The sequence below is a fragment of the Aphelocoma coerulescens genome, chromosome 1 (assembly GCF_041296385.1).
Source record: "Aphelocoma coerulescens isolate FSJ_1873_10779 chromosome 1, UR_Acoe_1.0, whole genome shotgun sequence".
Taxonomy (NCBI): domain Eukaryota; kingdom Metazoa; phylum Chordata; class Aves; order Passeriformes; family Corvidae; genus Aphelocoma; species Aphelocoma coerulescens.
In genome coordinates, this window is record NC_091013.1 from 10,277,235 (window position 1) to 10,303,631 (window position 26,397).

Consider the following 26,397-nt stretch of genomic DNA (forward strand, 5'->3'; position numbering starts at 1 on the left):
TTAACTCTCTTCTGGGATCTTCCTAGTTTGAAGGTCAGAGAAACTATTTAGCAGGTAGTTGCTCGTTGCTCCAGTTCTTAAAATAGTTCCTTAAAATAACTGAGGATTTTTTTTTTTTTTAATTTTCCACTTGCTATTTATTCACGGACACAATAATTGTCTCTTTAATTCTTACACAAGATGCAGGGTGAAACAGAGCATAGACTGAACTGGAAGATGTGATGCACGGAGAATGTAGAACTGAGGTGAAATTTTGGTGCTATGTATGGCACAGGCTTGATAGATTCTTTTCATGTCCTAGGCCTACATTTTGTAGTCTGTAAAATGAAGTTGTCATATTTAATTTTTTTTCTTTTAGAAAAATTCTGAGAGCTATTGCAAAGGTATACAAGATCTACCTCTACATATTTATAGTATATGTTCCATTAATACAGAGTTAAATCTTTTCTTGCTTCACCTAATGCTTTTTTCTTTTTTTAACCCATAGAAAATAAGTTAGATATTACATGATTTTTGACTGGAATAAATTTCTTCACAGTTGAAAACTTACTTCACAGTGGGTGTTGCTGGTTAGGCTATTACAGTAAGCAAAGTAAGGTTTTGATTTTTAATGAAAAGAAAAAAGCAAGAATTAAACATTTAAACCCCCCCAAAATAGAACCACATTACCAAAAATAAGGAAATCACTTTATAACATTCAAATATCAGGGCATGTATGTACTCGACAGAAGTTATGACTGATATATTTGATAATTAATTTCATAAAGCAAGCTTCAATGTCTTGTCTTCTGAATTGGTAAATTACATGTTTTGCAGTTGCTATTATTATTTTAGGTCTATTCTTGTACTGGAAAAAAGCCCAAAGCATATTTTTGGTTATTGTGGCACACTGACAGGTTTTTAATGAAGAAATATGAAAACAGAATCTCCCAGTATAGTTTTCCAGATTGACTGTAGCTATCACAAAAGCATATTAAGTTGTAGTGAGCAGTATCTTTGAGAGAAATTTTTAGCATCCTTCCCTTTGTGTTTCACATCCCACTTGTGCTCCAAGTATCTTGGATTGATGCTGAACTCTTTGGTGTTGTGAGCTGGGGTGATTGGAAATCAAGCACTGCTCTTCAGAGCTAAGTAATGTTTCACAGGATACCGTTTTTTATTATTCCAGTCAGTGTGTATGGTGGCTTCCACATGAGCTTTTTCTGACACTGTAGGCGTAAAAAAAAGGTCAAATATAGCAGTGTTTGAAATTTAACATGCTAAACCTGTTTACATCTACTTTCCTCCATCTGTTAGAATCTCCTACTACTCTGAAAACAGATTCTTCAGTATAAAGTTAGCTTCTACTTCTCAGGGATGTATCAATTTAAATTTTGGTATTAACTGTACCTACCATTAGTAATTACAATGTTTCAAACCAAATCTGATTAGAAAGAGTACTGATTACAAAGACAAATCTTTCTTTTGCTGAGTTCTATTTTTAATTACAATTTTGGATTATACAGCTGTAGAAAAGTATATGTAGACTAAATTCTGTTGTCTAACCACTTGTTTGATTATCCCTGTCATGTGTTGGGAATTAGAATGCAATCCACAACTGCATGGGAAAGTTCAAAATTTGGCCATGGTCAGCAGGATTAGGGTGTAGAGAATGAACATTTAAGGAATGGAAATCAGTGGAGTAAAGCAGTTAAGGCTTTAAAAAGTAAACCCAGGTAAGAACTGAAGCTATGAATGATCCTTGGATTTGTGAACAGCCTGTTTTGAACAGCCTGTTTGTGTACTCCTTTTTCTCAGGAGTTTCAAGTTCCCTTGGCAGTGTTTTTTTGTTTTTCTGTTTGTCTGGGCATTTTTTGTTTTGTTTGGGTTCTTTTTTTTTTTTTTTTTTGGGGGTGGGGGGAGGAGGGCTGGTTTGGCATCAAATATTATTTTTCTAGGAATCTTTTTTCAATATGCAATATATAGCAAAGTACATTGAAACTTTAAAGAAAGGTTGTTTGACATGTAATTACATGATATAGGCGTTAGCATTGGTGCAGTTTTAAGGTTATTCCTGTAACACAACTGTTAGCTTTTTGATTCATGTCACCACCTGAAGCCTGCTGTGAGGTTTGGAGTTGCCCCACCTGCCATATTATGTTGCTTTGCAAAGTGCAATGTGTGCATTCCACTATGTAAGGTCTGCCAGCAGTTTTTATGGTAACAACATCATGGAATTATAGGAGCCCTTACCCATTTTCAGCTCTTTATGATGCTCTCCTCATGATTTTTCTTCTAAGTTTGTTGGATTCCTTTTTGGTGACTGTTTTGGTTTGGGGTTTTTTATGTAAGAATGTGTGTTCTTCCTTCTGTTACTTTGTTTAACAGATTCTAAAAGGAGATCTAGAAATGAAAAGGCAAATGATGAGTAAGCTGAAGTTGCTCAGCCAAGATCTCCTCATAGCTGTGAAAAATAAAGCAGTGGCTCAAAAGCTGGAAAGTCGTCTTGAAAATTTTTCCGAGCGCTGGGAAAGCCTTGTGCAGAAGGTGGAGAGCAATTCTAAGCAGGTTTGTAAAAACCAGTTTTATCAGTTTGTGACAATCAGATCCTTTGACAGTCAAATGCTTGAAGTAGTTTTGGTGCTGTTTGTCATCTTGTTTTGATTTTTTCCCCTGCATGATTGCTTAAGACATATTTTATTTTTAGGACAGCATAATACAACTGTAATAGAACTTTCCAGAATTTTATTTCTCTCTTTAGTTTTTAATCTCTCTTTATAGTGTTGATTACTTTCTTGGGTTGTTAACTATGTTTTTAGGGATGATACAAACCATAATGAAAATACCTTTCCAGTTAATTTATTTTTAACCTATAATAACACACTTTTTTATAGCTGTCTCTTTGAAATAGCACATAGTCTGAAATTAGTGCCAGAACTGTCTGCTATTTTAAGTGAAATTAGTTTTTTTTCAGCAGTAAAATTTTATAATTGATTGCTATTTTACCTCTGCAGATGATATGCTGATTTACAGATTAAAAAGAGACGCTACAAAAAAAAGAAATTTCTTGGAAAAATAAAGAAATCAATCTACACTTGTAACCAAAGTGACAATGAAAAAATATAGCCTGCTATTATTTTTGAACACTTTCTGTTAACTATAACATTTTTAAAAAAGAAATTGAGGTTTTAAACCAGGTAAAAATAATCAGCTCTCTGGTGTAGTACCCAAACCCATATACAATTATTTTGCCTAGACATCTTGCTAGCACCTCTTTCTTACTGGATTTAAACCCAAATCGGCTCCCTTTTTTCCATTCCATTACCTCACTAATATTGGGTTATTTTTGTGCTCTCGTTGTATGACTGATAAAATGGAAATGGGTATTAAGGCTTTTTTAATTAGGCAGCACAGAGCAGACTGTTACAGCAGGTACTTCTGTCCTGTCCATCCAGGTCTCTCACAGTTCTGGTCAGTTTGATTAAATTCCCTTGAGCATGCTGCCCTTTTTTGTTGCTCTATACAAACACTTCATCTAAATTTTGTTTGGGTAATTAAAGAAAAGCTGCTGTAATTAAAGAAATACTTCATGTGGTGATCTGAATACCTCTCAATAACCTTGCTTTCAACTCATACTTTAATATTTTAGTTTTCTCTGTGATAGTTAGAAAAACCAGCTGACGTTGGAAAAAATCAGTGTGGGAGAATAGAAGGAAAGAAAACGGGGCAAGGGCACAATTTCACTTAGTAAGAGAAAGCAAAACCAGATTGTGTACACAGCATTTAGGAGTTGAAAATAAGGTTTAGTTATGACATATTTACTGTAGAAAACCTCCTGTTTCAAAGCAGAGGAAAATTCCAGCGATTAATTTTTGGATTTGGGATGGCTAGGATCACGTGATTTGAGGAAGTTAGTAAGTCACTCCAGATTGTTCAAGAGCTGTTTAGATTGGTGATCACTCCTATAAGCAGATACTAGTTTTGAAAATGGAACTTAAGTTACAGAAAATGAAGTCAGCAGTCCTGAGAGTTTAAACATAGATCAGCGCACCGGGGAGATGCTGTGGATTCCAAAAACAGTGTAGCTATCCTGTCACAGCAGAACACTTCACTTGTTAAGGTTTTCCTCCAAGCTGCTCTGCTTTGGACAGAGGTGATTTTCTGTCGTGGGGATATTGCTTCACCTTCTGGAAACATTGCACAGTCAGTGCTGACTGTAGGACCTGTTTCTAAGGCATTGATAGACTGTTCAGACATATCTTCTGTGAAATACTGGTGGTGTACTTGTCACCATGTGTTTCTCTCTAGGCAGGCAGACAATATTAGTAGAGTTTTTACAAATATTCATTACAGAGCTCATTTATGTGTTTACACTGCAAGGAAAAAATACATTTACAAGATCTCATTATGCTCTCTAATCATGAGCTGGGGAGGAGGAGACTTTGAAGAGGGTGAAAAATAGAATATTTTTCACTAAAATCTATCAGAAAATGCACATTTTATTCATCAAGCTTAGGTATTCCTTCAAAATTAACTTTACATGATTTAAAGGTGGACTTGGCAGAGCTAGGTCAATACTTAAACTCAGTGATCTTAAATGTCTTTTCCATCCTAAAGGATTCTATGATTAATAATTTTCATAGTACCTTCATAATTACATTTTTGTCCTTAGTTATTTCCCCTTTTCTCTTAATAATGCATCACTTAATGATTAACTTGTTAACAAAATAAGAAATTAAATGGAAGAGACGTCTCCTCAGGCTCAGTTCAAAGATGATTCTCCAACTAGACATATAAAGTAGTTATAAATCCCAAAGGAAAAGTGCAGAAGGAGAATGTGAGTCCTCCCACATTTGGCTGAATTAATTGCTCTTGAATTCAAGCATCTAATCAGAACACATGGCTGAAGCTTCTGCTACAAATGACTGGAAGGCAAGGGTGTGAGAGAGAAATACCTCTAAAAAGCAGTTTGTCCTCATCATGAAAATGTCAGCTTTCCTTCACTGACCACACAGTGGAATCAAGGACAAGGACAGCTTGCTTAGGCTAGATGCGTAGCTTCCAGAAACTCTAAACCCAGCTTTGCTGAGTTCATTATGCTCCTCTAAATTGTACTGAAAATCTTTCCAAACTAAAGAAAACACCATTCCTCATCTGAACTTCCCCACTCACAGAGATAAATTTCGTCAAAGAGCAGATGACAGCTCCAAAAGTGAGTGTAAAAGAAAATTATGAGTTTATCAGGACAGAGGGCACTTCCAGTGACAGTAATAAATGTTGGCATTAAAGGAAGGCTGCTGTATAAATGAGAAATAAAATGACATAAAACTACTGAAGTGCTGTACACTCGTTGTACGTATGTTTGCCTATAGATGATGAAAAAGATTTGAATTTTTCTACTCTGAAAAGAGATGAGTTTTAACATGTTTCTAAGATGGGCTTGATGTGAAACTGCAGGCAAGCATTGTATTTTGAAAGCCTTTTAATGTGCAGCTTTGTGAATCACCTTAGCACTTTCCACATGATTTTCTAGTGGGTTAAAGCCCTAGTCTGTATTGCCCCTTCTCAGAATCACATTTGCTATTCAGGGACTGAGAGGGATGGAGAAAATATACATTTATTATTTGGACCATCTTTGAATAATACATGAAACACACCATTTTGGTGATTAAAAAGATGTTTGGGTGGGGATTTTTCTTGGTTGGTTTGTTTTGGTTTTTTTCTTCTTCCTTTTTTTTTTTCCCTTTTTCTTTTTTCCCCAGATAAGCCAATAAAAGTTACTTCTATTTTTGTAATTCCTAATATTTTTGATTGTCCTATACACACTAAATTGTATGCAGTTTAAATGTGAACCAGCCTTCTCTTGCAGAGTAAGACTGCAATCTACCTTTCAGTCTTACCCTGTCTCTAGTTAGAATAATTATGAATTTCAAATGCACATCTCCATTTACCTTTTGAAGCACATAGTATTTAACCTCCACTCCTGTTGATTAAGCATGAAAAACAGTTTTTTACTGTTTTGACATAGAAATCATTACCCCTCACAGCATCATGACTTGACTGCTCTGAGCAGTAGCTGCACTACCAGCTCTGGAAGTGCAGCTCCCCATCTCCAGCTGAAGCTGCTACTCCTGTGTAATTGGTATTATGCTGCAGATGATTCCTACAGTGCCCTAGTTGTGGTTTATTCTGTGTTTCACCTTCTTCGCTGAAAACTCTGCCCTAATATTGATTAGCAAATGAAAACATGGCAGGATATGACTCTGGGTGTCTGAAGCATCATCCTGTCATTGATTTTTGGATAAAACAGAGTGTAATAAGAATTTATGAGAAGAGGAAAGAGAGACAGAGAGACTGTACCCAAACTTATATAATAGGCAAGAAATTCTTTTTTTTTCTTATGTTTAGTCAGCTCAGGGAAAGATGACATCAGGTTCTATCCTCAAATTTCATAGAACCCTAGACATCAGGAACTTTAACTTGCTTTTCTTTCTGCCCTCTAATTAATTAAAATAAAATGGAAAAGTATGCTGTATAGAGTTTCAATAAAAATATGGAAATGCTGACTTAATATTGTCATGATTTCTGTAGGAAAAAAAGTTAAAATCAATACATTTGTTGAGAGAACTAAAACAAGAGTGTTACTACATAAAATTCTAGTGATTAAAAAGTCAACTGGGTGTTTTTCTCTTCCAAAGAATTTTGTACTTCATATGTTAGCTAAATCCCTGCAGGTCACAAGCGGTTTATTCAATTGACATAATTAATCCATATATTTCTTAAAAAATCTGCTCTGTATCTAAATTTCTTAGTCATATGAGTAGTCCAGAGTCTGCTCAAAAATCTAGACTACTGCCTGTTTCTAGAGGTGGAAGAACAGCATTGGGTTAACTGCTTCATGTAATTTACCGTGGTAAAGCACTTCCCTACTCATCACTTCCACTGGCAGCCTGGACAAAGAACAGGAAGACTTTTGCATAGAAGACAATGTGAAAAATTCAGAAAAGGAATTTGTTGGGGTTTTTTTTCAGGTTTCTTAACTTTACTGATGTTGCCTGCTGGGAGGAGGCTTCTTGCTAACAGTATTTCCCTTTCCTTGTCATTCTATTTTTTTTTCAGTGCAAGAAAGCATTGTGGGAAAGGTGCTAGACCTGTTTGCCTCTTCATTGTTTATAGAAGCACTTATGTCTCAATAACTAAGAGGACTCAATTCTCTTACTGACTTTCTGATAAAAGAAGTAATAGATAATTTATGTATGTGTTTATAGTTCAATGGACTTTTAGATACTGGAATTTCTATTATTGAATTGGAAACTCTAATTCTTGCATATTAGCAAAAGCAAAGAAAAGAAGCAGGGCTCTTCAGGTGCGCAACTTTTTCTACTCCTGGTATAAATTCTTTCTTTTATTTTCCGTTTCATTGCTCTTAAACTGTGAGTTGGTCATTGGAGCTGTAACTAGAGCATTTTGACAAATGAGCCATCATCTGACAGAATCAGAAAAAGAAGTCACCTATTTCTCATGAGTTAAGGGATTTAAGAACAGCTGCCCACATCTGAGCTGGAAGTTTCTAGTTTGGTGTTCTGTGGAAAAAAGTATAAATTGGTAGTACATGCACAAGCAGTGTACAAACAAGTATGAGCAAAAGACATTTCTCATCATTCTTTTTTTAATTCAGCTGAGCTATACAAAGGGGTTTTTTCATGTTACTGGGGCAAAGCTAAATGCATTAGATTGGTAGTGTTTACAGTGTTACATACCACGGGTATTAGTAACCCCTTAATATTTTTTTTTTAAATTTGGAATAAAACTGATGCAAATTAATTTGCCTTCTAGTGTGTATGTTCTAATCTAAGATTTCCAGCCAGAAAGTTGACTGCCCTTTCATTCAAGTAGGTTATGGTGAATTACATTCGATTTGAAATTTTTTATAAATGGTAAGACTAATGATTGGTAATTTAGTGCTATTTTCATGCCTTCATCACCTCTCAAGGAGCAAATTTTCAGACTGGGGGCAGTCTGAAATGATTATTTAGTCATAGTAAAATGGTATGTATTTGCTATCATTCAATTCCATTGTAAAATTCCATTGATTTCTTTTCTTCATTCAGCATGGATTACAGGGAGCTGAGAGTTCATTAGAATCCTTTCTGGTTTTGATATTGGCTTTTGCAGATATCTTATTCACACACCATGAGTCAGATAAAACAATCTGGCTTGAGTTGCATGTAAGGTTTTTTTCTGAAGGTCAGCCTATGATCAGATGGGAGCAGTTTTTCTATTATTTTCATTATTTTCTATTGCTCTTCCAAACAGTCTTTACTGAAGTCTTTCAAACAATGTGTGACCTCTGTTTTTGTACTTCTCACAGATTTCGCAGGCTGTCACTACCACTCAGACATCACTAACACAGACAACTGTAATGGAAACTGTAACTATGGTGACCACAAGAGAACAAATCCTGGTTAAGCATGGTAAAGAGGAACTCCCACCACCTCCACCCCACAAAAAAAGGCAACTCCTTGTGGATTCAGAAATTAGGAAGAGGTGAGAATCATCAAGAGACACAGAGAGAATACTGATAAGAGTCTGTATGAAAATGCAAAAATAGTCATTTGACTGCAGTATTTTTCTGTATGCTATTTTGAGCTTAAAATTGTATTTCTGTTCTCTTTTAGGGTACCAGCTGATAATTCTCTTTCTTTATTCAGTATGAGTTATGGATTATATTGTGCTTCTATTCCACCTGTTTAGCAGTATAGAATGTTAATGATTACATCAATACCATTGCATAGTAATTATAGTCAGTTGAAGCCCTTATGTATGGCATCTTGGGGATCCCACTCAGCTATGGTCTTGAAACATGATGGGCAAGAAGCATTCCATTAATTCTAAGACTTTTGTATTCTTTAAGAAGCATTTTATAGTAGTTAAAATACTAATAATGCAGATATTACCTGGTTTCTAAATTTCATTGTATTCTTCTGGGCTTATGGGTCAGGAGTAAAAATAGCAGCTCTGCAGAGGCGGTTAATATTTGGTGAAACATGCATTATTACTTTCAGATTTTTTTTCCTGTGTAACTCAAGTACAAGTGACAAGGGGTTTTAGACTAATGCCAAACAGTAGTTAAAGTCAGGAGAAAAATTTCTGATGTGTTTAAGGAGAATTGCCTCAAGCACTGAGTTTCTAAATGAGGTGCTAAGAAGGTAGATTTCAAACATTCATTGTAACGTTTGTTTTGGAAATGTGTTTTGATATTCAGATGAACATGAATTCCAAGGTAATAGATTCAAGGACTGAAAGGGACATGAAACTGCATTCGTGTCTCATTTCTATAGACAATATCTTTGTTTAGTTCAATGTGTTTACCAGGACAAGTATTTTCTTGTATAATAGTTTCACTTACTAAGAAGAATGAAATGCAGCAAGAATAGGAGAAATCTGACTTCTTTTTAATTGAAGCTGTATGTTACTGAAAAAATAAATACTTTTTATACATAGGCATTGTACCTGTGTTTAACCATTCTAAAAGTAAGGTTTCTAGTTCAGCATCATTATTTAGGAATGATTTAAGAAGAGTGATTCTCCCCCTTTTTGTTAAATTGGATAGCTATTTCCATGGAAATTGCTTAGGCTAAATAAGATGTTAAGCTAAATTTGAATGAATTGAATCTATCTCCAAAGTCCTCATTTGGAATCTGTTTTTTTCCCTTATCCTAGGTTACCATTAAATCATAGTGAGAGTTATAGTTTGCTGTTATATTCCCAAGCACTCAAAATAATGCACAGAAATGAGTAGCAGCAGACTTGTAAGTCCTGAATTTGTTGAAGGAATTTTTAGATGGCATAGTTATTACTTATCAGGAGTTATAAGCCTTAACACTCCTGTAAATGTTTCAGTATTAATTGCAAAGATGAGAAACGGGATCAAGGCCCTGTTGGCTTATATACCACAGTAAACCTTTATTGCAGCATGGTCCCTATCATGAAAATAGTGATGTGCTTTATTTTGAAATTGAAAAACTAAGAATCCTTATTGTTTTGAAGTATTTAAATAATTGATATTTTAAAAATTTTCACGTTTTTCTTTCCAAACTGAATGTTTTAGTAATGATCTTACTTCATAAGGATGTAAAGTATAAGGCCACTGCTATAAAGGAAAGCATTATCTTAATTAAAGCAAAATTAAGTAGGATGATTTTTTAAAAACCTACTCTTTTAATTTTTCAAGAAAATTGTTGCTATATGTATCATTATAAAACTGGAGACCAGCTGGCAGTAGAAGTTCCTTTCCCAGCTACTATATATTTGCTGTTAGCATATTTTTTCCTTCTTGTCCATATTCTTTTAATTTGCCTTAATACTGAAAGTAAACTTGGCAGGGTACAGCAGAATACAGACTTCATAGTCATCAGGCAATGAAACTGCCTGAGGGCAGGAGTTAGCTGGATTATGGGAATTGGTTTTGTTCCAAACTACCTTGGTTTATAGAAACCGATAATTATGTGTTGCTAGAGTGTTTTAGCTGATGTCTGTCTAAAGCACTACAACTAACAAGTTTATATATAAATCTGACTGATCCTTTTACAGAAAATAGGATATATTATCAGCTTTGAGAATAGGAATTGCTTGTAGATATATTACTGGTAGATCTGCTACCAAATTTACAGAGTGTTACTGATTTTTTTTTTTTACCATGCATACTGGGTTTCAAGGGGTTTTGATTTGTTTTAATGCTATCTAAAATATGTGCATTCACTATATAATTTCTGTTTAACTTTGGGATAAGAGTCAAGATAGAACAATCTTTAGTTCTGAGTCTTTGCCTGGGATGACTTTAGATAAGTGAATAAGTTGTGATTTCTTTTAGATATGTAAAATCAGTCCTTTTCATTTCTTCACAGGTTAGACTTTTATTTTGATCTGCTGGGAGAGAAGGAAAGATGGAGTTAATTGTTTAATACACTTTAATATGCTCTAACTATTGTGTTGTGTGCTGAAATTACTAGATTTGTTTTAACAATGCAATTGCACCAGCACATGAGAACTAGTCCAGGGTGACTGTTATGCCTGTGAGTGGACCTACATTATGGCAATGTCCAAAGTAAATGTTGGAAATGTCCACAGCTGTGCAGCAGGATAAATTATGGTTGTATTATCTGAAGGCGGTGTTTCTCCATTCAGATAATCTTTTTTGCATTTCTGAACAGAGAAAAAACAAAAAAAAACCCAAACCCCACAATTTATGTACCTTTAGTCTCTAGAAAGTCCAAGTGGATGTTCCACAGTGGGAGGACCAATCAATAAATAGCTTCAGAAAAACACTTAGTAAACTTTGGGGAAGAAGTTTCAGCTTAGAACAACAATTTTTGTGACTGTTTTTAATTAATATGTAAAAATGTAGTCCTGAAAACAAACACATTTAATAGTATGTTGTTGTCTTTCTCAAAGAAAAGAAAATATAAATTTATACTAAATATAAGCGTAATAATGGAAGAAGAAAGCTTATCTTAAAATTTGGGTGCTCAGTTAAAATATCTTTGTTCATTGGTGACTAGACACCTTTTTGATCAATGCTTTTTTCTGATGTGAGAAGAAGCATTATATTTGCAAACAGCCAGTCATTTATTTTCTGGGTGCAGTGTTGGCCACAAGATCTTTCAGGGTTTTTTGTTTGTATTCAGTTGTAGCTGCACCCCAGGATAAACCAAGCCCATAGTGATGCATGCCTTTTGATTTTTTTAAATAAACTAAGAGAATGGGGGTTCTCAACCTACTTCTCCTACGTTGTTCTATATCATGTGTGTTTACAACCAAAATTTTCCCTGAGCCCTTAACAGCTAATAGTTTATGGTTATGCACTCTTTAGTTTTGGTTTGATAAAAAAACCCTAGCAATTACTGAAGCTTCCAAAAGTGAATAACCAGACTGTGTTGGCTGCTTTCTGCAGCCACAGTACAACACACTGCATGCTGTTGCTTGGTATTTTGGGGCCTGGGAGGGAAAGACACATTGGGGGTGAGGCCTTTTTGAGGTGGTGAATAATGCTCCCAGGTTTTGCCAGCTTCTTTCATCTGTTCTCAGGTTTTTGGCAGCATTGTTTCTTTAAAGGAGTATATTTGAAATAAATGCATCAGGCTCCATTGCCACATGTTTGGAAAGATTTGTGCTGCAGATTTGCTTTGCTGTGAACTAAATGTTTTAGAGATACTAGAAACCTCTTTAAGGAGGAAGAAAGAGTATTTTGGCTACTCAGTGAATATTGTGTTAGTGTACTGTGTAAGAGTACAGCCTCCAGTTACTAAGCCGAGGAGAAAAAAATGGATGGCTAAGATTGAAGCATCAAACTTTCTAGAATGTGTTTTACTTTTGTATTTCCAAGTGTTTTGTCAGGATTGAAAGTATAAAAATCTCTATTTTAACTGAAGAAATTGAGAAGAAGCAATTTGATTTGTAGACCAGTAACATCCACAGGACTGAATGTCACATTTCCATTGCTCCTATTCACTGCGACATGGATGCATGGGAAGGAAGCTGCTGATTTTTTCTTGCCTCTTAAAGCAAGTTTTTGCCATAAGTGATGGAAAGCAGAGATGAGAGTCGGATTTGATTTTTTTTTTTTTTTTTTTAATTTCTTCCCCCTCCATTCTCCCCACCAAAAAATCTAAAACTGCTTCAGAAGTAATGTTTCAAAATGTCAGATAATTCAGGTGAGTTAAGTTCTGTTACTAGTCAAAGAAAAGCTCCTTTTCCCAAAGGAATAAATTTGAAACTGAGAAGGATAAAATACTTGGAGCTGTATAATAAGATCTTGACAAGTATGTATTAGGCATTAGGGCTAGAGATAAATGCAACACAGCTGAGGTTATAGTATTAAAAAAACGCATGTAAATGGGAGGAAGGGATGCAAGGTAACATTTATTTTCATGGTATTTACATATTCTGGGAAAAACAGGTCAGTTGCATATCATAGAAAAATCTGAAAATTACTCTGGTCATGCTAAGTTTTTAAATGGCAGACAGGTAAGAGTTGGTTAATATTAAATTTAAACATATTTTTAATATTAATGTGCTTCAATAATGTCCAAAGATACCTTTCTTTGTAATTTGGTAAATAGCTTTTTACATGCTTCTTAATGTTTCCAAGGAAGGTCTACTTACCAAAACATTATTATTGGTATAATATTAATCTGAAGATTTGAAAGAGACTTGATGCCCTTTGAAGAGCAAGGTGTATTAAAAAGAGTATAGTTGCTCCATCTAGTGTTTTTTTCATTTAACAGCTGTTAAATGAACTTTTTGAAAAGAGAGAAGACCTCACTTTTTTGAAAATTATTGTATTTGGGATTCCAATCCTTCCTTATTTAGAAAAGCTTGGATTTTTGTAGAAAAAAATGTATCAAAGGCAAAATTATAATGACTTTATAATTTTGTTTTTGGTAGCTATTGTTTCAGATATCCCCTTTCTTTGCAATTAATTATATTAGTCAGGACTAGATTGTGATTGTTTATCACTTCTGCAGCCCCTCCATTGGGTTGTTTGACCATTATTCTCTTACAGAAATGCAGCTTTTGCTCTGGTATTGTTATCAAATGATAGGTAACAAACCCAAAAAGAAGATTTTCCTGGTGCTTTTTGATATCAGTATGTCTGTAGCCAATTCCAGAGGAAAGGAAAAGGTGACTGAGACACAACAGAATAGTTTTCTGTTTCTTACAGGGGAAATAACTAATAAACATTTTCACTTGGAGTGTAAGAAGTATGGGTATGTTGAAGTCTGTAAACATGGACACTTCTTAATGCTTATTAGTTTTAACCCTTTATACTTTTTGTGAGGTGAGCAATGGATTAGTGAAAAATAACCAGAGAATTTTCATTCTTCACATTTAGCTCTTGAAATTATCTGCAATATTATAGGAGTGGTGCTGTCAGCACTTGCTGCAGGCTGTGATGACTGGGTTTAAAACTACTCTGTACCTAATGGTACTAGTGAAGTTTCTGTTGGAGATACACACTTGGGATTGATTTAGTATTTCTTTTCATGCCCTGGTGTGCATTACAGAAATGAAGAGGTCATAATGTGGAGGAGGCTAAACTGAATAGTATCACAAGTGCACAGGGAGGGTCAAAATGTTATTCCAAAAGGAAATAAAATTATTTGACAACTAAGCTAAAAAAGTAGGAAGGTAAAACTAGTTGCTTGGATAAATCACCTGTTGAATTAGAAGATGAGACCAAGTCTATTTATCAACTAATGGCTCATCAGCTACAAATACAGAGGAGGAAGACAGACAGCAGGGAATTAGATCAGAATAATTCTTCCAATGGGCACCGTGTACTGTAAAGTTCTTCTTTGATACCTTCTAGGCAGTGAAGAGCTGCAAGCTGAGAAAGACCTCTGGTGAGCTGGGGATTTCAGTCCAGACATGGAAACAAAATAATTCAGTAATGTGGTTCTTGGATCAAAGTTGTATCATTCCCTGCCAGCTCAAGATGTAGGCAAATGGTTTTATGTCTGCCCAAGATTCACAGTGGTGACAGGCCCAGTGTGATTTTTGTTTGGGGAAGGAAGGAAAAGAAAACAGATGAGCAAAGGAAATTGTCAGGCAATTTCTGTCTGTTAAAAGAATAAAGTACTGAAACCACCGTCTGGCCATGGTAGCAGTAACATAATAATGTAGTTTAAAGATGAAATTCAGTCAGTTTAGAGATAAGATTATGTACCATGATGGCCACATGACAGGAAGATACTTCATGCCTCGTGTTCCTATGTGAACTTGTTCAACGTTGAATTTGTTTCTATATCTATTTACTCAAAGCGTATTTTAAAACTATCTTCCTACTTTTAATCTATGCCAGTCACAATTTCATGGAAAATTCTCCACAAATTGATTTTCTGGATCATCCTAAGCCATATGTCCACTTCAGACTCCCATTCCAAACTCTCTTACTATGATTATGTATTTGTTCAAAATTTACTCCTTGTTCTGGCTTTCCTTTTTCATATTAAATAGACAATAAATCTCAGCTTCGAGGCATTTCACAACTTAATTGCATCACATTTTTTTCTTTCTGTGCATGGAATGTCCAACCCAAATACACACCAGAGCAAGATACTGTAGTCCTACTAGAAGTCCCCTATCTAATATAAAAAAGTATTCTGGAAATCACTAAGCAACAGAGATAATTTGTTTATATTTCACAATAAAATCAAATCTTCATTTGAACTCAGCTGGCATGTGCTAGCCTTTAAAGAGAGGGTTGTGGGACCAGTAAAAATAGTATCTCCCTTGTGGAACAGCTGAAGAAAAGACTAACTGGAAAACAAAACCATGACTTCTGCATGAAGAATAAATCCACTCCTTCAAATTGAATTTTTAGGTGGTTAGCGTGCCAATGTGCGTGTTAATTTAAGGTAGTTATTTAGAGTGATTTCTCAAGTGAGTTTTGGTTTAGTATCTTCCATGGATCTATTTTTACAAATTCTATGTGAGGTGAAGTTTGTTGGGACAGAAAGGTAGTATTGCCCTATTTTATGTCAAAAGTATTGTTGCTCCTAGGAGATTTAAAGACTCTATTTATACTTTGATATCAATCTAGTCCTAATATAATTTTTAACTGCAGCTGTGTTCAGAAAGGAAGTATACAATCACTAAAGCAGAATTATTAAATGCTGTTTCTACCAATGTTTCCTCCTTTTACACAAGATGAACATGACAGGGTTTTGTTTGGTTTTTTTCACACTAGGTAAAATGTTTTTATCTTAAAAATATTTATGTACTGCAAAAAGGTACTTAAACTTAACTTTTATGTATTTTAATTATCTTCTACCCCCCCCCACTGCCGTTTTTGAACAGGAGGCTTTGTTTCTGAAATTATATTTATCTCCAGAAGAAACTGCAAGTGACAGAGCAATCTGTTATGTGAGATCAGCTTTGTCATATCAGAGAATCATATCATATTATAGAATGCTTTCAGTTAGAAGGGACCCTAAAGATCTGTGCCTAATACTCACCACCATCTGATGGCTCTCTGGGCCATGAGATGTGTTCCTAATTATTTGTTGTACTGTCAAAACTGTCCCAAATGCTCCCATTCTTCTTCCAGGTGTTGCAGAGGCAAGGGATAAATGCTTTTTTTTTTGAAGAATTGATCACTGATAAATGTTTTTCTCTGTCAATTTCCATCCTGTGCCAGGGTAAGACCAGGCTATTTTTCAGAGAGTTGGTCTCACTAGTCCTACTTGCCTGCAGCTTCAGAATAGAACAAATACCAGAATTCATACAATTGTACCTGCAGTCAAGGAATTTTAGTACTCAGGGACTGGTAAACTTGTCTTCACTGCTATCAGATGTCTGGTGGTTTGTGATCATCAAATATACAGTTATTATTTGCAGAACAGAGGATAACATTTTATTTCAAGAATTGCAGTTGATTTAATGATCAGAAATAAAGCTGAAGTAGGAAGCTCTTAACTGACTGTGGAGTTCAAGTTCAGGGATTAGAATCTGTTACCAGCACAGACCTTCCTTGAACCATCTGGGAATTTTATTTTGTCTTCTGGCTCTGGATTTTTAGTTTTTTATAAAACTGAAGATTTCTGCACTTTCCATTACTTCAAAGTCACTTTTTTCCTCCTTGAATGATTATTTAAATAGTATTATCAGGAATTGTTTTATCAAAATTATTCCTAAGAGTTTATAATTTGAAAATAGAATATTGGACTGAGATTAAGGTAGTGTGTGATTCTTTTTCTTTTGCTTTCATTATTTATGAATACAAAAAATCGCAGTGGAGAAGGAAAAAAAGGGAATCATAAATATTAGCTCAGGCATGGGAATTTTTCTTATATGCATTTTTCATTTCTGTATATGTAGATTTATATAGCACCTGGTTTTACCTTACATCCTTGTATTTTAGAAGTATAAATCCTTGTATAAATGAAGTATATTTTTGTAAAATAATTAAATTCATTCAGGGGTATAATTGTTGTTCAAGTTACTGTTTTTAGTAGATTTCCAGTTGTATGAAAATGATGCAACCTTTAGTCACAAAGCAAACTGAAAGATAAAGCTCATTATTTTTTCCCCCAGGTCTTTCTGCTCTATTGTGTTCACTGTATTGCTGCAGAAGGAAAGTCAGCTGCAAAAGGAATATAAATATTAGAACATACAGTGCAATAAAGAAATGCAATCAAGCAGAGAGTGTGGCACAACTGAGAAAAAATATTGTCTGAAGCTTCTTGTTTTAGAACCTACAGTAGATACTGAATCACAATTTCAAATTTCTAGACATTAGTAATCTACATACATACATTTTGAGACATTACCTTATGAGTGGTTGACAAAAATTAAGATCAGTTTTAAAGGAGTTGATGAAAGAATCCAGACTGTAGTAAAGAGGACTGTAGAGTAAAAAATCAGTTATAAAGTAAGTGCAGAGAGTTGGGGATCTTAATTTTGGTTTCTAAAGCTTTAACTGTAGAAAGTTGTACCTGTTGATTGGTAATTACATTCTACAACAAATTTGAGTCAATCAGAAAAGCTTCTTTCTTATCATCAAATTTTCTGCTTGAATTTCCTTTGTAATATCATCATTACAAGCTGGGACATAAATCTCACAGGTTTGAAGGTTGCATTTGGTCAGCCAGATAGGCCTCACATCCTCAGCTCAGCCAACAGACTTGTGGTACTCTCTCTTCACTGAGAGGCATTTGTTTCATGTCTTCCAAAAACATCAGCTTGAAAAGTTAGAATACTTACTGTGAAAATGATTGCATCTGTTCAGCTGTCAAATCAGGGTCTTAAAAATGGAAAAGTTTCTAAATTTTATATTTCTAAATTTTAGGGTGAATACTTTATGAACTCTCTAATGAGATACGGGAGTTTAGAACTGTCTTTTTCTGAGAGAAATTGCTGTTTATTCACTTGCTTAAACAACCATGTTTGCTGCCAATCCTGTTTTCAGAAACTTTGTGGAAATTGAAAGTCTTACTACACATTTCTGTCCCTCAGGTTTGACTCGGATACGACAGAGCTCCACAGCTGGATGACCCGCTCCGAGGCAGTGCTGCAGAGTCCCGAGTTTGCCATCTATCGAAAAGAAGGGAACATCTCAGACCTCAGAGAAAGAGTCAATGTAGGAGAAACTACTCATACACATGTCTGTTAGTCTGTATTAGCTTGTCAAAGTTCTTTCAAAGTCCAAGTTTAAATGAGTTCAAATGCAGACTGACAAGCATTGATTGTCCAGAATAAATTTAGAAGTGTTCACTGTTTCTGTGAATTTCAGATTTTGGCACCAAAATTCCTACGCAGGCTGTCTGAATACATAGATTTTTGTTGTTGTTTTTGTTCATACATATTCATATTTAATTAAGGTATTCCAGTTCCATGAAAGTCTTAGGTAGAGTTATACCAAAGGCTATATTTAATTTCTTAAATGTGTAACATCATTCTATACTGAGAGCTTAATTTGACATTATACATGCATAAATCGGAGAACATGAAAAGTGTCACTGTAGTGGATGCTAAAGAAAATTGATATCTATTTCCTTTTACAGTGCTGTAAAATATATATGACAATCACCAGTTTCCACAGAGATTTTACTGGGTTTTGTTCCCCTCTATTTTAGTACCATATCAGAACCAAAAACTTTTCTGCCAGTGAATAGTTCTGCCCTGCTTAAGAAGTAGCTATGTTTGTGTCTATGTGTGTGTGTGTCACAGACTGAATTACTGAATTTAGCCCTTGAAAACTAAAGTGTTGCAAATTTTCTTCCTTATTTAATTTTTGTGGATCAATGAAAAAATGCCCATCTTTTCCAAGTAAGAGAAAAGGGAGTTTTTTATAATTAGCTCTGATAGTTCCATAGTATATTATGGAACATCATTAAAAAATGTGCTGATACATACTCCTGGAACACAAACAGATGGGACAAAGTTTCTGGATTGAATTTAGATTTGCTTCTGGTTTTTCTGATTGTCTGCTTTTCCATCATAAATCAGCTATTATAAGATTGAGGAACATGGAATTTTGTGATTTTAAGTGAGCATTTTTAAATTCCATGTTAAATCATAGGTTTCTTGCCATAATTTTAGTTATTAATATTATCATGGTGAGTGCTAGAAATCATCCATTCTAAGGAAATATCTTGAATTAATTTATGGCACAACTTCATTTTTATGTGGAATATACATACGTATACATATATATGCAGACTGGATCAAACACTCAGAGTAGATTTGATGGGTTCACATGCTTCCATACTGAGTTAATAGGATTCATCTAATACTTTAATAGATATACAATTAATTTTCCAAGTGCTCAAAACTAAATTTTAAAAGAAACAAATAGAAAAAAGAAACAAAATGCTCATCTTCCCTTCATATATTCACATTTTGAGGAATGTATTCATTTCAAGGATGAAAATTAGCTCATCTTGACTAACAAATTACGCTGGCTATTCACACTGTCAGGTTTCCTGCCTGTTCTACCTCATATTGTCTAAGACTTTATAAAAGCATTAAAGGATCCAGGAGCCATGGTTCCCCTTCCTCCTCCTTTCCTTTCTTTGCTTTTGAGAAGGTGGTGGTTGCTGCAAACAAAGGGGTGGAGGTGGCTGAGCCACAGGACCTCCTTTGGTCCCAGCTGGAATTCTACTAGGTCTTGCCTTGCCTTTGCTGGAGCTGAGGAAGAGCATTGGGGCTGGGAGGACACTACCTACCACATTTATTCAGGCCGCATTTCAGCTGGTGCAAACACACATAATACTGGAGAAAAATGGGTGGAATTTGTCCAGTGCATGAGCATTTAAAGTTTGAATTCGAGACACTAAAGATAGCAGGAGATATTCCAGATGTTCCTTTGATCTCCTTGGAAACTTAATAACTGAACTGTTAAAAAACAAATTTCCAGATTTTTCTTTTCAGTAAAGTAGAGCAGAAAAGGATCTGTTGTTTATCAAAAGAGCTCTGAGACAAACCAGTAATTCTATATAGATATAAGAAAAATCAATATGTATCCTTCATTCACATTGAAAATATTTTTAAAGACCAAGACCAGTTTTAATTTCACAGTGTCATTGCTTTTAAATGAACATTTTATAGAGCAAATAAAGTCAAATTTAGAAGTTTCTAGTTGCTCTAAGGGAGAAAACATTCTATTACATGTATTAATTTGATAGTGCAAACTCTGAAAGATGGCACTTGACAAATGGCTACATGTGTTGAATGGTTTTCAGTTAGTGTCTTTGAACACACTTTTTAAAAAAGAAAAAAAAAAAAAAATCAAATTTTTACAAATTCCAGGTTTTAAAACTTGTCCTGACCTGACTTTTCCTGGTCTTGTCTCTGTCTCTATCCATAAAATGAGAGACAAAGCAGAAAGTACTCTTCAGTTCATTGATTTGAACGGTTTCATTGCTGCTTGCTAACACTTTTAGTTATTAGTTCTCTCAAAACGAGCCTCAAATCAATGGAAAATGAGGTAGTGTGTGTTTTAACATATTATAATCTCTAGTAAAGTTGTAGAAGGCATATAAAAAAAGAATGAAAGACAGAAAGGGAAACATATGTGAGAGATAATTGAAATAGATTTTATTGTACTGTTGTGCTTTAAACCCAGCTGGTAATTAAGCACCACTTCCTAAACACCACTTGCTCACTTCCCCCCACCCACCCCAGTGGAATGGGGAGAAGCAGAAATACAACTTGTAGGTTGAGATGTTGTGATAAGAATAGCTCAATGAAATAAAGTAAAATATAATAATAACAAATAATAATTTTGGTAATAAAAAGAAAGAAACAAACAACAGGTGAGGGTTGCGCAATACAATTGCTGACCTCATGCCGACCAAGGCCAGACCCCAACCCTGAACCCAAATAAGTCCCCTTCCAGGTAACTCCCCCAGTTTATACACTGAGCACATTGTTCTATGATGTGGAATATCCCCCTGGCCAGTTTGGGTCACCTGTCATGGCTATGTTCCCTTCCAGCTTTTTTTTTTTTTTTTTGTGCATCACTGGCAGAGCATGAGACACACAAAAAAGGCAGTCTTAGGATAAACAAAACGTAGCAAACCCAAAACATAATACTATCAATATTATTCCCAGAGTGAATCCAAAACACAGCACTGTCCCAGCTACTGAGAAGAAATTCACTGTATCCCAGCCGAAACCAGGACGTGCACTGACATCCATAGTCATACTCCAGTGTTGTACTTGTAAAAGCATGCATGTGACCACCTACACATGTGTGCAGAAATCCCATCTTGCCCTTGCTGGTTAATCATTTGGGGTTTTTCCCCCATATGACAACATCTATTGGTATAACACAGAACACTTGTGTGTTAAAACTGCCCTTTATTCCCTGCCATAGCCAGTGCTGAGTCCTAGAGCCTTTTTATGATGACTTTCTTTTCTGCTGCTCTTTTGGGGACAGGATAGTAGTTTTGGGTTTTTTTTCTTGTGGCAGCTTGCTCTTGCCCATCATTTTTCATGGATGAGGGGTCACTTCCATAAGATTTAGCAGAAGTGCATCTGCTGCATGATGGGGGGACAGAGACGTTGGAAATTAAATCCACAAGGAAATTTCTTTTGCCATCATTGGTGATTCACAAAGTGAAAAAGCTTGCTCCCATCTCAGCTCAGAGGGGTCCTGGGGGAGACAGAGCCAAGAGCAGGCTGTATGAAAAGCAGTGATTCGGTTTACTAAGCCAGCTGTTCTTCAGATCCTGGCAGGAAATTAGCCTTTGGCAGATCTATTATGTAGCTTGAATATATTAGATGTGTGAAAAAAGTCCATTCCTATGTCTGGGGAGAAGAAAAATATTTATATCCCTTCCCTGATACAGAAGAAAGATATTTACCTTGCTTGGGCAGGGAGACTGCAAAGCTGTAAGAATAGAAGTTTCATTGTTGAACAACCATACTCCTAAATAATGGAGACATCCATACATTAATGCTGTAAATATTGTTATGCTTCCTCCCACCATAAATATTCTACAGTTAGTGTGTGTATTTTACTAAAATCAGACCTAAGAGTGACTCAGGACTTCTTCGTTTTTCCTAAGCTATAATGGGCTTTTAGTATTGCAAGTTCGAATATATAAAGGATCAGGTGCAAAAAAACCTCCACAATTTAAATCCTGCTTAGTAAGTTGGATTTGAGACTATCCAACATGAAAATGGAAATAAAGCTCCCTGAAAGGAGTTTTGGTTAGCCTAGAAGAAGCACCTAGAAATTCAGAATCAAAGATAAACACAAGGAACAGATGTAAGGGAAAATGTCAGCTATCCTAGACAATTAAATTTGTTCTCTTGGCATTCTCAGAAGCCCCATTCTAATATGTTTGTTTTGTTTTAGTGACCTTTTCCAGGCATGCTTTCTTGGGCCTGGATATTTGGGAGCTGAATCATTGTCAGAGGTGGTGATGATAATGTTGTCCTCTCTGCCCTCAGGGGTGATGGGTCACCATCACAGGAGGTCAGGGAGTACTGCTACCCTGCATCCTTTCACAGAGCTCTCAAAGTAGGATGTTGATTTGATAGATGAATAACATCCAAATTTCTCCAGCCGTCAGTATTTTCTAGATTATGAAGTCATTAACTACCAAAAAAAATCTCAAGGTCAAATAAAATGTTTAGGTTTGTAAAAATAACCTCTTTGCCTTTAGCTAGTATTTAGCTAAAGATGAATTTATAATGTTTTTCAATCAATTAAAACTAGACTATAATACATTTGCATTGTCTCTTATAAAGTAGTCCAAAAGATAATTAATCTCTGCTTGGACAAAAGCCTGTAAAGTTAACCTTTCCCTCTAATATTGGTATCTTTTTTTTTCTGAAAAATATTTTACAGAAAGCAAAAAGAGTTAAAAAAAAGCGAGCTTATATATTTGGAAATATTTTGAAGTGGCTTAGGCACTATTGTCAAAAAGTGTCTATTACTATGTACAGAATTTAAGTTTCAAAATTTCACAAGTCCCTTCAGAATGATCCCATTCTACTTGTGTCGTGAATGAACCTGGATCCAGAGTATGGTTCCCTTCAGTAACGGAAAAAATGAGGAAACAGCCAAAGAGATGGATGGATGAGAGCTGTCTCCAGGACTACTCCCTTCATTTCAAAGCATTTTATACAGGGTTATGGAAATACATCTTCTGAGGGTCTTAAAAATCCAAAACAGAGTTTGCAGGTTTGGCTGCAGACCGTGCAGCCTAATGGCAGGACTTGGTCAGTGTTTTGGGTAACTAGAGTGAATTTCCTCCTTTCTCCCCATATCACATCATTTGTCTTTGAATGAGAAACCAAGAGTTCAATCTCTCTTCCTTTGGTTAGCACTGTGCTTTCTGTCTGTAAGCATTTGTCTTCCTGTAACCAGTATTAGACCTTCATTTTCATCATATATGCCAATTACATAAAAATGAATGGAGAAAAATAGTTGACAGAAAGCTCGATATGTGTGAAATCTTTTGTTTAAGGACTCCACACACAGTGCTTATATTTTCTACCAGGATCTGGGAATTTGAATCTTTCAGGATAGAGGTGGACATTTCTCCACGTTTTCCTGCACACCCAGCGTATCACTGGGCAGTGAAGGGTTGACTTCCACAAGCTTTTATGTCCGATCATTTTTATATTAAAAAAAAAAAAAAGTTTTATCATATTTTGTGAAGTTTTTTTAAATGATTCATTTCTGCTCACTACAGTTATACATGTGATAATTACACACCTGGCATTACAGACGGAGTAGAATTATATTCAGTATATTTTAGTGCTTTAATGATTCCTTTGAGTTCCCAGTATTTATTCTCATGTTAATTTTACCTGGCATTATAGACAGAGTAGTATTAATTAAGATTCTGTAAGAGATTTTGGAACTCTGCAGAGAGTTGATTTATTTTTTAAATTTGGAAAGTATTTCAATTGTTCTGTGGAATGATACAAGATTTTATTGACCTACAAAAATGACAGATTATTCATACAGTCATCTTTAACTTATTTGGATTAAACTTCATAATATTTCAGTGGTAATTTAGCAATTTATTAATGATATATTTATAAAATTGAAAATATTTTCATCCTTGATTTTTCTATAAATATATTTTATTTATATGTTTTATCTATCCAAAATTGTTTTAGTGAAAGCATTAAAAAGAATCTTTGAGATATTGTTAGAACGCCTGCTGTTTAACCATTTCTGTATGCACAAATGAATAGCAGTTATTAGTAGACAGAGGAAAAGCATGAATTTAATCAAAAATTTCTCTTTCAAGTTTCTTTGCCTTCCTCACCTACGAAGTCTTCCAGGGAGCTGCTTCTTATTAGACTGAGCATGTTTTAAACATCACATTTTAAAAGTTATTTTAAGAGAGTTTATTCAAAGATGTTCGTAGTCATTCCATGCGGGTGTAACAATATATTTCAAAAATAGTATTTCCAAGTGTTAAGTTTATAAGGTTATTTTACTAAATGCATTCTTAGACACTTGCTTGAGCTTTATTTTCAGTTTAAGGAACCTTTTAAAAGTCTTGCAGCATCTGCCTTTGCTGTGGAAATAAGCAGAGTGATGGGGAAGCCCAGTGGGGTCAGCCAGGACCATGTGTCATGTTTCCATATACATCATGTGGGATTTGAGGGGATATATCTTCTTGTATGTGTGTATCTGCTGCAGAAAAGTGAGGGGCTTGATTTATGGGACACTGTGTTGGTCAGGATCTCTGGGAGGTATATAGTCTGTTTTATTTTTGGTGTCAAACTTGACTGTGGCCCCTCACTGCATCTCTGAGCTTCTAAATTACACCTAAATTATGCAACTAATTTCGTTTAAAATCAATGAAGTGACTTCATTATGTTAATTACAAGACAGCATTGATGGCTGTTGGATCTAAAGTTAATTTACTTTCCACCAGTATTTCTACTGACCCTAAATGATAATTAAATTTAGATTTCTACTATATCCTGTAATTTTAGCAGCTGGCCTTTACTAGGCCTTACTAGCTAGCCTGAGTGCTGGCCTGAACATTGGTGAGCAACTTTTGTGTGCAGAAAGGTGAATCAAGAGTATTAAATACAATGCATAACGAGAACCCTGTATTAAATCTGCAGTTAAGTTTTCTTCTTAATATCCCATTTATGGATGTCTGCTGCATATGGTCTTATATATGCATTTTACAGTTGTTTTTTTGTTTTCAAACAAAATAGTAACATAAGCAATCAAATTTTATGTGGGTTTGATACTGTAGAATGCTGTGAATCTCTGTGATTTGGGGAGAATGGTCAATTTTTGCTTTTACCATGAAAATGAGCAAATCTATTCTTCCACATAGAATTTATGTTGAGCAAATATTTTCTTTCTGAAATATTGTGCTTTAAATAGCTCTTAATTTCTGTGTCTTTTGTTTGTGTGTAAAATACTGACGTGTGTCATTTGTCAACTCTATTGTGTTCTCACTCAGTTTTTATATTTGACTACTGACTCCCTTCCTGGTGGTTTGTGGTACCTGCTGCTTGCATTGCAAATGGGGGGGCAGGCAGGGCAATATGACAGGTTAAAAGGTCTCAAGAAATCAGAAGATATCATTTGGATTAATTACTTTCTTATTCAAAATCCCTCTGTTGAAGTACTCACCTTTCCTGTCATGCTGCAGGCCATCCAGCGAGAAAAGCCTGACAAGTACAGAAAACTGCAAGATGCCAGCAGATCAGCTGAAGCCCTGGTGGAACAGATGGTGAATGGTAATTACATGGGAGTTGCTTTAGATAATCTTCTTAGGGATTTGATAAACGAACACGTTCATATTTATCACAAGAATTATATTAGCACATACTGTCTAAATGGAACGGTAAAGTGATATTGCCTTATATTTCTTTTATTATTTCTGAATGTTCAATCTGGTAATTAGAAAAGAGAAAAAAAAGTATTGTCACTTTAGTACCACGCAAAGAAACGTGTGTGAAACTCACAATAATGAATTGTATATTAGCAATCTGTTTTGTGCAGAGGCTTAAGTTGTAATCTTATTTTCTGAGTACTCTAAGCTTTGAAATACTTTAACACATCTGAGTTAGAGAGCTCTGAAGGCATTACTTTAACCAGCTGGGGAAAAAATACTTCCTGACTTTCAATATACAATATGTGTTATGTAATATATATATTGCTGTAATGTTCTGTATAATAGAAAATATAACATTTTATTGGGATTTGGAAGAGATTTTTGGCATTTAGTTTTTTGAAGATAATAATTTACAAAACTTATGGTACTCCTAAACAAAGAAAAATAGCTGCAAGGGGATTTTTTTGTTTGTTTGTTTGCTTTCCAAAGAAATTATTACATTATGCTATTCTTTTGAACTTTTAAATAAGGGAAAAACAAAACCCAAAGAAAGGGGTTTTAGTCATTCCAATGATTT

At 35.0% G+C, this 26,397-nt stretch overlaps 1 protein-coding gene across 11 annotated transcripts in view; it reads left to right on the forward strand.

Annotated features, from left to right (window-relative positions):
- DMD (dystrophin) overlaps positions 1 to 26,397 on the forward strand; it is a 1,181,986-nt gene that overhangs the window by 476,236 nt on the left and 679,353 nt on the right. For all 11 annotated transcript variants that reach the window (XM_069032076.1, XM_069032238.1, XM_069031841.1 and 8 more), the window contains 4 exons: positions 2,368 to 2,547; positions 8,351 to 8,526; positions 17,998 to 18,121; positions 25,635 to 25,722. In XM_069032076.1, coding sequence (XP_068888177.1) covers positions 2,368 to 2,547; positions 8,351 to 8,526; positions 17,998 to 18,121; positions 25,635 to 25,722 — 568 coding nt within the window. The remainder of the gene's footprint in view (positions 1 to 2,367; positions 2,548 to 8,350; positions 8,527 to 17,997; positions 18,122 to 25,634; positions 25,723 to 26,397) is intronic.